The sequence below is a fragment of the Gymnogyps californianus genome, chromosome 4 (assembly GCF_018139145.2).
Source record: "Gymnogyps californianus isolate 813 chromosome 4, ASM1813914v2, whole genome shotgun sequence".
Lineage (NCBI taxonomy): Eukaryota > Metazoa > Chordata > Aves > Accipitriformes > Cathartidae > Gymnogyps > Gymnogyps californianus.
Genome location: NC_059474.1, coordinates 40,933,262 through 40,946,781, shown reverse-complemented (window position 1 = coordinate 40,946,781; position 13,520 = coordinate 40,933,262). Strand labels below are relative to the sequence as shown.

Sequence of the window (13,520 nt, the reverse complement as noted above, 5' to 3'; positions counted from 1 at the left end):
CAAATATATTTGTTCTCTAATGAAAGATGAATGTTTTGATTTCTCCTCAGTGATTTTTAGTATGCATGGTCCCCATTATAACAGGAGTATCTACTGGAAAGAAAGGGGACAGAAAAACTGAAAATTTAAGAATTTGATAACCTCTGGAACTCTTCTTTTCTTATAAAAATCAAAACACAATTCATTATGACATAGAAAAGTTCCTCTGTGTGATCACACTTGTTTTTCCACTTATGGTTTGGAAATACTGCTGTATGCAAAGAAAAGACTTTCTTTCCCATTGTATAAAATCTCCTTTATCTTTTGGTTCAATTTTAAGTTTAAATTTATTTTTTTTAATCCAATGAATTTGGGAAAAATATATTAAGATTGGTGTGGGCATTAGGTTATCAATAGGAGATTCTGCTAAATCTCTCCCTTTATCCCCAAACTGTTCCAGCTCAAAAGTACAATGACCTCGATTCAAACAGAAATTGAGGACTTGAGATTAGGCAACTTTAGGAAGCTAACTAAATGGCCTAATTTTTCCAGATACCTAACATCAAGCAACTTCCATTGATTTAACCGAACCAGAAAAAAAAAATCTATTGTTTGCTCTTATAAATACCATAAAAATATTTTTTTCTGTTATCCAGATTGTTTTTTTTTTTTACCCTGTAAACTGTAGATTATTTCACAGATCTTGACCTGGTCTCATTAGATTTTCTAATTCTGCTCAATGCTCATATTAGTCACATATGAATGGTGCTGAAGGCAGTGCTGTTACTGTAAACAGTTTCTCACAGCAAGAAATATACGTACCTCAAATTTCTTCCTTATTTGAATGAAAACATTTCCTAATTCTAAGTTTAACATGGAAAGCTATATAGTTAGTTATTTCTTAAGTGGTATGAAGTTTTTTGGTTATGTTTCCCAGTAGTTTTTGATGGATATTTTCCTAATCAATTTTTATTTGCCAAAATGCCATTTTATAGCAAATAATTCCATATTAATAGTGCTTTAATATTTATCATATTAACAAAATTTATGTAATGGACTTATTTATGAGCTTATCCTATACTAATTTAATACGTTGTGTATTATGCTGTGACAATAGTGTTAGGCATACAGAAGTGAGTTTCAGATAAAGTCAAACTGAAATGTTTTTATTCTAGGCATATTAAGTTCTTGGAAATATCTTCTGACCTTCATTATTTTCATAATAGTTCTCTTAACAGGCCATTAGTTCTTTTTATGGTGTCATAGTAAATGTCATTGTATGAAATTTTTATTCTGCTGAGGCACTAAAAAAAAATATTTAGAAAGATGGTAGTTATGATGTTCTGTTTTAAAATGACATGCTATATCTCAGGAGTTTTATACCTGCTGGCTCAATTATTAGTTCCATTCCTAATTGCCGGTGTTTTCTGAATCCTATCTACACTCATGAAAACTGTATCCCAAATCCGGGCTCAACCATCTGCTGCCCCAGCTTCAAAACTGATTTCTGCTTCAATCAAGGGATGAAGTCCTGGTTTAACAAAGTGAATGGGAATTTTGGTGTTTACTTCAGAACAGGCCAGGATTTTCCCCTACGTTTCTCTTCCAGGTTCTTCAAAAGGATACCTACACGATACATTCTTTTACTTAGCAGTTCAGTACACCCCATGTAACTAGAAGTTCTGCACTGACTGGCCTTTGTCAGGATCATGTTCTTACTTCAAACTGGTCCTTATTCTGAAGATTTCTTTTTTGTGACATTTGTTCTGTTAATTCAGCAGCCTTGGACAGCAGCAGTCTCTCTCTCATACATCACAGTAAATCATGATGGTAGGGAGTGATAGAAATACATCAACCAAATCTAGGTCTCTTGCAAAGCCGTTTGATTTGGCATCACATCAGCAAGAATTACAGTTCAGCATGCAACATTTTCTCCTTATAGGGTCCTATATTCTTCTTTCAAAACAAATTAGGAAGGAAAACTAAGGAGCATCAGAATGGGTAATATATGCATAACTGGAGTGTCAATAAACATTGTCTGTTGCTTGTACATTGTTTTTTTTCTCGAGAGAAAGGTGGGATAAGACATCTGAGTCTCTTTCCTGAGTACTCAAGTGGGCTTGAGTTATTACAGAGCTCTCAGCACAAAAATACTGTGGTCCTAAACAGGGAGCAATAAATACTAGCTCTGATGTGGATTATTTTCATGTAGTTGCAAGTTTGCCAGGTTTGTCTGAACTAAGGAGAAAGAGGAATAGCTGTGGACAACAGAACCCTAACAAAATGAAAGAGATTCTGAATGAAAGAAGTGCAAATGGAATATATTGTAATCACAGAAAAGGAGAGAAAAGAGAGAGGATTATGAAGAGGCCAGAACTAGGACTGAGTGACGTTTCGGAGGAATTGTACTGAATGATTTTTTTGCTTGGTTTTGTATTTTTGTAAACATCATTGGCCAAGATAAAAAAAACCCAACAAAACAAAAAACCAAAAAAAAGAAAGTGAAGTGTGTCTCAAAGTGGAAAAATACCTTTGCTTAACTCCACAGAATGTATGACTTAGACTCCTGCCTTTGTCTTAAGCGCAGTGAGTTTATGGCCATGCCAGTCATACGTCCACTGCTTTCCAGTCAAGACCACTGTGTTCCTCATCTGCTCTGTTCCAGTGTAGCACTGAAAAATTAATATGGGGCAACTCCCCAGGGATAATGGTGGCTACCCAGCTAGACACTTCTCTCTGTTACTCCACTGCTGACTCCACTACTCCACTCCACTATTGAAGGAAGGCAGCAGTTAGAAGTCAGTCTCGCCACTGCAGTTGCAGCAGTGGAAGGGGTGATGTTAGTTTTTGCCCTTCCTGGCTCAGATCAGAACCACCTGTGTAAACTTGGCTAATGAAGCAGAATTGAAAAAACTCGTTTGCACTAGCAGATGTGAGCTTCAGTTAGGAGGCAGCCAGCAGAGGCTGTGCTGTTGTTTCCCAGCTGAAGCCAGCATCCGGCTGTGGGCTTCCTTTCTCTTCCTGTATTTCATTTCAGATTCAAAGCCAGGTTAGCCGTGGTTTAATCTATTTGACTGGATGCTTGAATGGATCAGAAGAGACATATCCATGAAGTCATCTCAGCTGGGGAAGGAGACAGACAAGCAGCTAAGAGGATTGCTCTAATAATTCATTTGCAGTACATAAAAGGTAAGCTCTAGTTCATTCTGATATGCACTGTAAATGTCATGGAGAGTGGCTAGGAGGAGTATATGAAACCTTTGTGGTATTGTGGTTTTGCTGAGGCTGAGTAACAAATTAAGGCCTGATGCTAGTTTCAGACCAGAGCTGAATAGAGAAGTGCATGCAATCCATACAATGGACAGATTTTCATAATGCAAAAGAAAGAACAGCTATTGAGGGCTTGCTAAAGGATAAGCATTTTTTCCTGAAACAGAGGTAATGTTCTTTGTGTTTGTAACTCTAGCCTAACTGGGGATTCAAGTGTGCTGAAGGCACCAAAAGTGCTGCCTTGCTGAATGCTGTGTCTATGCATATGAAGTGAATGTACAGGTATATATGCACGTGATGGTGCATTTTTCTCTCTTACACAAGTTCTTTGGTAACAATGTCAGATCTGCTGGGCTGGCATGATTTCCATGCAATGTCCACACTGAAGCCAATATTGTAGTGGAAAAACGTATATTCCAGTCAGTCTATATGATTTTTCTTTCCCCTAGAAAGTATGAGTGGCTTTTCTTCAGAGTCGGTGTCTAGGCCACATATTCTTTTTTTGGTTGTTGCTTCTGTGGCCAACTGTGAGTAACCCGAGAAGAACAATTTTCTACCTTAGCACACCTTCACACTGTACAGCCTCCTCTGACCATGGCAGGTGCTGTTTAAGCAGTGGGCTATGCAGACAGCAGTATGCTTGTGTGATTAAAAGGTACTGCCAGCAGCATAGGATGTCCAAGGGAAATCAAGCCTAAGTAGTAGCTTTCAGGCCATAAGGAGTCCTTCTCTTCAGTTTTGTCTGCCTGAAACTGCTCCAGAGGCAGTAGCTGGTAGAACTTAAATATATTTGTCCCCTTTTAGCAACCCTTAAGATATCCCTTGGGGGAAGCTTTTCTTACTGTACCCTTACAATGTCATGGTCATGTTTACAATTCCCAGGAAGGCAGAGTAGCTGTTTCTGAAGCTACACAGAAAGTTTTCGTAATGGATAATCACCTTAGGAATCTGAGCCAAGGAAACAGTGTGCCTGAGAAATAACTAATAAAGATAAGAGTAATAATAATTATTAAATCACTATGAATTAATAACATAAAATATAAAATGAATGAATATAAACAAAAAAAAGGAACTAAGCACGCAGAGATTCAACTGTTAATCCGTGCAGAATGGAGAGATATCTGCTGAAGGTTCTGGTTCTTGATACTACTTTAGATACTAGTAAGGCATAGTCTGGCCTTCCTTATAAGAAAAGCCATTGATAATGTTAATATCTGATCTACAGTGAAATATTTTATGGATGTAGAGAAGACTGTGGCTTGAAGACTATATAGCTTAATGAAATTGCATTAAACTATTTACTTAAAATAAGAATTTTATACTTGCTGAATAGAGAATGATTCAAAGCTTAACAAAATTGAACTAAACTAAGTTAAGCAAATCTGAATAAATCTTTATGGAGCCCTGCAGAGTATAAGTCTTAGATCTGGGAAGACAGTATTTTGTATTCTGATTCCAACACGTCTGTCAATATGGATGTAGACTACACAATTCTGTTTTTACCAGTGACTGATGACCAACAAACAGCCAGCCCAAGGGACAAAATATTGCTAGCTATGGAGATTTGCTAAAAGAGTCCTGGGGCAATTAAACAGTGATGATGGTCCTCTCCTCTAGCACTGCATTTTCCCCCTTGAAAAACATCTAGAGACACAGGTTTAACATGAAATTAAGTACTGAGAGACAGCAGAAAAGGAGAAAGGGAGACTGAGACTTCTTCAGTGGCTAGGATATGCTCAGCCTAAATGGCTGACTTAGGTTTAGATCCCTTAATACAATACAGAGCTTCTCCCATTTGGCTGTCTTCTGGAAATCCCTTTCTTAAGCAGCTCAATTCCTCTACTCCCCACAAAGATCCTAAGCATTCAAGCTTAATCTGAGCTTGAAAATTGTGTTAGAGTATTTATTTCTAGGTGCTATTCTGAACCTCTGCAGTGTTTATCATTTTTAGACTTGTAAAAATCACAATTCCTCATTTTATGAGGAAAAGATATTGCAAAAGCCAGCTGACTCACTTTTCTCTCTATAGAGAAAAGTAAAGACAGTCCTCTCTTCTAAAAGCAAAAGTTAAAGACTCTTCTTCTAAGACAAAACAATAGGTGGACTCAAGAAACAGATTTTGTATGGATTGATGCAACGTGGCTACTGGACTTTATGACTTGGACTGTTTTCTGATGTTTAATACCTTGGATTCTCAGGTTCTCATGTGCCATTGCAATGCTTTGAGCATTCTTGTCTATTCTCTGTACCTTTGTGTGAAGGAAAAAAGGACTGATATTTACTCAAAACAAATGTCTATTGCTGGACAACACACACTGAGAAGAGTTCATGAGCTATAATATATATATATATATAATATGAGCTAACTGCAGGCCATCATAGACTTCCCCTTTGCTGTATTTTTCCAGCCCTTCCTTAATGCCAGTTCTGGCACTCATCTCATCCTGAATTGGGACACTTCAGTGTGCTAGATAGTAGAAAGCTAGTCCTTTATGTATGTGTGTGTTAGAGCCCCAGACAGATGAAGTTTTGATCAGTAGTGTCCTGAAACCAAATCATTCATCATGTAATTAATCAAGGCTTTTGTTAAGTGCCCTGCATACGTGAGCCCTAACGTTTTAAATTATCTAGTACATAGCATGGAATCACCCTGACAAAGGTTGCTATTGTCTTTAGTGAGAGTGAGGGTATTGGCTCCAAGTATCCTCAGACAAACTGGATTAATGAAAAAAAAAACCCAAATAGAAAGCTTTTTTTTTTTTTAAAGTTATTAATATTGAAAGAAATTTTCTGAGGACAATTTTATGTTCTAACTGAAATAACTGTTTGGCTGAAAACAGACATAGTCTCAGAAGGAAATAAAACTGTATTGCCATAAGAGGGATGACATAGACCACCAGCACTTTCCTTCTGCCTTTTATTATATGCTTTCTTTTTGCTCTGCATCTGCTAAAATAAGACCACAATTAACCTCTCTTGGCAACAAAGTACAGTGTGTTATGTATCACACTGCAATCATAATGGCAGATGATTTTCACAGAGCATGAAGGAGGAGAATGAAATGTATAAACTGACTTTTCCATGAGACAGTACTGCTCCTTTTACCTTCTCTCCTGTTAGAGTCATTATCAGAATCACCACTAGGCAAGCAGGCTAGCTAAGTTTACCTTGTTCACTAAAAAGACTTCCTTTTTATTCCTTCCGGAATGTTACTCTGTCATTTGAGAGGCGTTCTGCTTTACTTATTACTGAAATACAGTTAAATACTTTCTGTCCTTTTGCCTTCCCATGATAAAATTTCTTAAATAAACAAGACACTCCATAAATTATGTGTGTGTGCAAAGCTGGTTATTTCAAGAGGCTGTATCTATAAAATTGATTACATATAAGTAAATTTAGCTGAAATTATTTTCACACATATCTAAGAAGGAGACAGGGTAATAAAAAAGCACTTGATAAGTGCAGTCTCCAGACACTTTTTGTAATTTGCACTGAAATATGTATTGCAGTTTGAGTATATTTTGCTGATAAATACTGCTTATAAAAGTACTTGCCTTTTCCTCATTGTAAAACTTTCAGGCTGTATCTATGGTCATGCAGTCTGACTAGAAATGATGATTTTCGAGTGTCTGGTGTATAGAACTAGATGGGTTCTCATATATAAGGCTGGTGTCTATGTATCCAAAGCCAAGAGTCACAAAACGACTGTAGGAATGTACTACCATTCAGTTTTTCTTTCAAGTCACTATCTGTAGATATCAGTGGCATATTGGGTGATATCAGTGCTGGTGTTGTCACCCGTCATTGACTACATAAGTTCTTGATCAGGAAGGAAGTGACTTTACATAGCTTGCTTGGAAACAAATACTGGGGCAGGTGGTAAATTTAACATTGGTGTAAGGCTGATAATGACTGCAGTAAAAGAAAGTTGAAAATAAATGTGGAAAAGAGCAACTAATTTTTTTTCAGCTTGATGAATTTACACTTGCAATTCCCATCACTCTCAGAAGGGCAGACTAAGCTCCCATTCAGAGGGACCTCCGTAGGCTGGAGGACCCACCGCAACATCACGACAGTCAGCAAAGACAAATCCACAGTTCTGCAATGAGGATGGGGTAACCCCATGCACTGGTACAGGCTGGAGATGGACTGGGTAGGTAGCAGTTCTACAGGAAAGACTTGGGAGCCTGGCAGATACCAAATTGAACAGAAGTCACCAGAACAGATGTCGAGTTGAACAGAAGTCTTGTGATGTGAAAGACTAGTCATGTGCTGCACTGTGTTAGCAGGGGCAGAGAGGAAAGAAGTAGAAACTAAGGAGAAACTGATAGCAACATAAATAGCAAGGACATCTAGATGTAATATCTCTACTTCCAGGACAACTGATGAATTTTTATTCAATGACTCTTCAAGGTACATTTAAACTTTGATCAGTGCAGGGGTGAGAATTGAAGTCTCTTCTCCTGCAGAGAAAAATGCCCTGTTGGAGTCAGGCAGTGCTGTTTTCTGTGTCTAGGGATGATCATGTCCTCAGCCTGTCACAGACTCTGTTTGTTTTTCAAAGTGTTTATAATTTCTCCTTTTTCAGAGAAGGAATGAGCAGCTTCGCAGATTTCATGCCCATAGAATATCTCCTGTTTAAAAAATATAAACTTCCTTTTCTGAGAAGTGGTCTACGAAAAACCCTTGAGAGGTTAAAAAGCCATGGCTTAAAAATCACTGCTATAGTCTCAAAAAGAGTGGTTTAGCTGTTTGTCAAAACAAGTAGGGGTTTGAGTTCTTGTCAGCAGAGTAAGGCATCAAAGCTATGTCTCCTTTAATCACTCTCATGGTGGCAGCAAAATGGCCCAATATAAGGCATTAAGACAGTTGAAGGTAGGACCTAGAAGGGGCACAATCTACAGGTTGTTAAGCAACTTGTTTGACCTTAAGGGGGAACCAAAGGGATCATGAGAAAAGATTGTGTTTGGGATGTATGTGTTAGGAGGTCGAATGGGGAATGTGGAGTTAAGGAAGTGGGCCGTTCATCAAGATCGCAGATTTAAGTATACAGAGTTATGAGAAATGGTCACATACAGAACCCATCAGATCTGGTGATGAGTGTAGCAACCATAGCTCCACTGTTTCCAGGACCACTACATCCGATACTTTGACCCAAACCCCATCAATAGACATAAGACAGTTCTGAGCAGCATCATTCAACTGCAGGTGTAGTACATTATCCATGGTGCAGGAATAAAGTCAAGATGCAGGGTATTTCTGTTTGTGCCTGTTAGCCAATGCTATCATGTATAAATTCATGCTGTCATATATGGGGCTTTTGGCAGCCGTGATTGGAATTACTTGTGATTGAAATTAAAATTGGGTGTTGCATAAAAGCCCAGGGGAGCAAAGCATGTCACACAGGAAGTGAATGAGGACGTGGTAAAGCAAGATCATCCTTGTAATGTGAATGGTTCACATGTGATTTTTCTGGTTGTTATGATTCTACTTCACTTCTCAAATTTGTCACTGTGGATATGCCAGTGGACGCAAAAACATGAAAATGATCAGAAATGTTGTTGTGTCACTTCAGAACACAAGACTTGATGATACAGCCATTATGCTGTACTGTTGCTGAAACTGTTATGTCCCTATATTTAGAAGCAGTTTATTTTTCAAGCTGTGATTACAGTGATCCATTTTCAATTGGGCACGAAACACTGATGAGACATGCACTGATGAGTTTCCATATACTGTCCTGAAGCTTCATGTTAATTTGTTTCACGGGGAGACTTTTGGGGTTTTTTTTCTGTTTTACGGGATGTCTCAGAAAGGCTTTGCATCCTGTGTTGTAACTAAATTTAAATTGAAAACTCCTATTTGGTCACTTATTGCATACCATCTGCAGTTGCTTAACATTCTTTTAAGAGTTTATTTTATCTAATCTGTTGGAGGCCAGAGAAATAGGCTTTATTTCTAGATTTTGAAAAATGATTTTTTTTGTTTCTTGTGGAGTATCCTAAAGGGGTGTTTGTCTCATTGCAGGAGCCTTAAGAAAGCACATTGCTGGTCACATATCCAACTGACATAATGGAGGAAAAGAAACTTTTAGTTGTTGTTGTCTTTTAATATGATATTTAGGGTTTTTTAGCCTACACACGGTAGTTAATACTGGTTGTAACAAAGAAATGAAAGGCACTCCCACTCTCCTAGAAACTAAACCAAACCCCTCTAATTTGGTTAACTTCGTACTGAAGACTTGAATAAAAAAATAAATACTCTGGTGAAAATACTGTTATCTTGAAGAGGAGAATGTCACAATAAATATAATCCTGCATGAGTAAGACTATCTTTTCTTTCTCATTTGCCCTGACAAAGTTCTTCCAGATTTGCACCTGTAATTTTGGTGCTGTAACTCAGAGCAGGCCACTCTGCTGCTTCCTCAGGTGAGGACATACCCTTCTGCCTGCAGCCGGTGCCACTCAGCATTGCGGTTTTCTCCCCCTGCCAGTCATAGGCAGGTCCCGCAGCGGTGCAATTGTCTTCTTGTTTGCTGAGGTCTTTTAAAGTCTCCATCCTGAAGTGTATGGCGGGTGCCTGCATCCAGGCTTCCAAGTTTTCTGTATTAGTAAACAGCTTGACCTTTTATGGACAAATTAAATGGCCCAATTCTTTTTTTAATTAGAGGCACAAACTTCAGCCATCTTTTCAGGGTTGTAGGCTGCACTCACATTTTAGAGCACCTGTTTGGCCACAGCAATACAGAAATATAACAGACTGATGATTGGCCACGCTATCCTTTAGAATTATGACAGTAAACACCTTCTCCCACCTAAATGTGACAGCAGTTCACAAGGATAAGCGCACTTGTCTTGCAGGCACATTTTGAGAATTGTGAGACCTCACATGCAGTTAATAACATCTGTTCCTCCCACTTCTCAGCTCAGTTTAGGGCTACAGTGAAAAAGACAGTAGACATAAGTTGACCCCCTGCAACCTAGTGTGTTATGCCTAGGCCTAACGTGTTTTCCTATTTCTGCTTCGAAGACAATACCAACTCAAATAGGCTTGAAACATAGGTTATGAAGAAAAAGGTAGTGGCTCAAAAATATTGAAAAAAAGAAGTTTCTGTAAAAATCAAAAGGTTTAAACTATGATGATCGTAATGAAAGTTCTCAGACAAACAAGTAAGAGTACAATTCATCTTTGGATGAGATGTTTGGAGAGATATTTGGAAATCACTGGAAATTCTAACACTTTAAAACAGATTTCCATTCAATATCAGATTAAGTACAACAGTAATGTTTTAATTCCTCAGTTAGAGATTTTTGATGCATCATATTGTCCAAATGAACTTTCAAAAAATGAGGAGAATACTTTCTACCACTAATTCTCATTTGTTAATGTCACTATACAGGTTATAGAAGTACAGTTACAGGCACATGTTAAAATAGCACAAAAGCAGGAGAGTCCTAAAAAGGAAGAAGAGGTTGCCTATATATCTCAAAGGAGACAGAAAAACATAATGAAAATAGAATTTTCTTGTTTGTCATAGGACTTATGGTAAAAAGAAAAAAAGAATAATATAATTTCATTATTATCGTTAACGAAGGAATGTTTGAGTGAAAATGTTACCCTGCTATAGGATATGTATCTCTATTTCTGGAGGGTTTTTAAGGATTAGCCAAGATACTAGTATTCGCACAGTAAAAGTGCATGTTAAGTTGTTGTGGTTTAACCCCAGCCAGCAACTAAGCACCACGCAGCCGCTCGCTTACTCCTCCCCCCTCCCAGTGGGATGGGGAGGAGAATAAAAAAAAAAGTAAAACTCGTGGGCTGAGATAAGAACAATTTAATAACTAAAGTAAAATAAAATACTAAAAATAATAATAGTAATAATAATAGTAATGAAAAAGAATATAACAAAAAAAAAGGAGAAAAAAAAGAAATAAAACCCAAGAAAAGACAAGTGATGCACAATGCAATTGCTCACCACCCACTGACTGATGCCCAAGCAGTAATCTGCCCCTCCCAGCCAACTCCCCCCAGTTTATATACTGAGCAGGATGTTCCATGGTATGGAATACCCCTTTGGCTAGTTCAGGTCAGCTGTCCTGGCTATGCTCCCTCCCAGCTTCTTGCACACCTGCTTGCTGGCAGAGCAAGGGAAACTGAAAAGTCCTTAACTTAAGATAAGCGCTACTTAGCAACAACTAAAACATCAGTGTGTTATCAACATCATTCTCACACTAAATCCAAAACACACTGTACCAGTTACTAAGAAGAAAATTAACTCTATCCCAGTCGAAACCAGGACACATGTATTTCTAATTTATTTTAGGGAACACTCCAAAATGTCTCTATCAATATCTCCCCACTCTAAATGAAAATTATTAGAGAACCTTTCCGTCCCTTAGGGCACCATGGCAGCTGTGGTAAAACTCAATGTTGAAAAGCATTCTTCCTTAATTTTGATTGCAACAGGACATTCCTTATGAATGTCACCTAACTTTATTCCTTCTGCCATTTCAGCAGAATCCAACTACATCTGTTGTAAACTTAAATTTCAAGATATGTTTAATCTATTAAGAATCATACTGGAGAGCAGAAATTAAGAGAGATATGGATTAGAATGAAAGAGTTCTAGGGTTTTTTTCCCATGAGAAGATGGAAGCTGTGCATTCTTAGCCTTTGCTACATGGTTTTCTGAGGATTATTATGCTTGTGATTGTTTAGTTATTGAGATAATTTTTTACAATTAAAAATAAAATAACTATATTAGTAATTAAAATTAAACCCCCCCTTTTTCAAATAATCCCATAGATGATGAGCTAAACATCGCAGTTCTACAAAGGCTTCAACTCAGAAAGGCCACATCTAGTTTGGACACCTGGCCATTGTACGTTAAGGATGCTTTCAGCTTGTTTGCATTGACCTCTTGCTGTAAGAACTAGGGCAGGGATAGCCGGCTTGGCAACCCTGTGTCCCTGTTTCCTGCCTGAGCCAGGCCATGCTTAGTGCACAACATATGGACCTTTGGATTTTAGCAGGGCTTCAGATCCCACAGTGTAGATGTGGTCATGGCACCTGCTGTAAAAATAAAACTCCTGACTGAATTGCTTCTGAATTATTTCAACTATGTATTTTCTTAAGTTTACTGAAATACAAGTTTGATCAGCCTTCAGGTAGTTTTGTTTCGTTGTGTCATTTATTTAAGACTACATTATCCTGCACAATGCACCTGGACGTTTTAATCTTTTTGTGAGTTCAGTGAGAATATTTAAAAAAAACCAGAACAACTCTCCAAAATAACAATAAATGTTAAATATCTTTCCAGTTTTAATCACTAATATGCTTTCCTACCTGTATTGTAATGCTTGGTGCAGTAGCATAAATCCTTTTCTTCTTTCAACAGAAACTGTGGCAGAGTGAGGCCTTCTGCTACTTGAACTGCTCCCTTTTCTTGCCATTCAAAAATTAGGTCATTCATTGTGTATCCAACTAAAAAAAAAACAAACCACAAATAAACTCTAAGGCAACTGCAAACTTTGAAAAGCAGGGACATACATACCAAATAGTGATGACTTAAGTAAGTGTCATAAAAAGCAGATAACACAGGGGGTCTGCTTGTACCTGTTAATCACAAAGTGTTATCTGCCATTCTGTACCATACTGAACTAGAAAAAAAAGCCAGTCTTATACATCCTTTGTGAAAGCTTAATAGTCAGGTAGTCTATTAATGGAATTAACAAAAGCATCAAAATGAGCTAAACATCCCATTCTTTTGGGTGCTTGGGAAAATCTTACCCTCCCCAGCCCAGGAGGGGTAAAACAAGCCATTCACACTCAGATCTCTTTCTCCTTTTATTTGAGGTGAAATGGTGGATTGTCAAAGCTATATTTATGGATTTATGTCAATTTGAATTGTTAGGTGCAAATTCTTCAAAGAGAACAACGAATGAAAATTTCTGCAGGAGTGAGGTATTAGTTGAATTGAAAAAATATTTTTCTCTGAAACTGGTATAAAACGAGGGAAAGCAGTTGGTTGTAATCTTCTTATATTAGCTGAGTGTGATGTATTATGATATTAAAAGGCATTCAGTTTCAATATTCAGATTCCTGCACTTATCCGTACCTCATGCATGTGTGTATAAGATTAAATAAAACATCAAAAGCCGTAGTAGAAGTACTAATCAAGGGTCAGACTTTGTAAAGGGCAAGTACTTTTTTCTTCTATTTCCCTCTCTCAGCTGAATATTTGCATGGGATATCGTTGGGGAAAATAACTC

The 13,520-nt window shown here is 37.7% G+C and overlaps 1 protein-coding gene across 3 annotated transcripts in view; it reads right to left on the bottom strand.

Annotated features, from left to right (window-relative positions):
- Nucleotides 1-13,520, bottom strand: part of GLRA3 (glycine receptor alpha 3) — a 93,804-nt gene that overhangs the window by 12,016 nt on the left and 68,268 nt on the right. For all 3 annotated transcript variants that reach the window (XM_050896116.1, XM_050896117.1, XM_050896118.1), the window contains one exon: nucleotides 12,595-12,732. In XM_050896116.1, coding sequence (XP_050752073.1) covers nucleotides 12,595-12,732 — 138 coding nt within the window. The remainder of the gene's footprint in view (nucleotides 1-12,594; nucleotides 12,733-13,520) is intronic.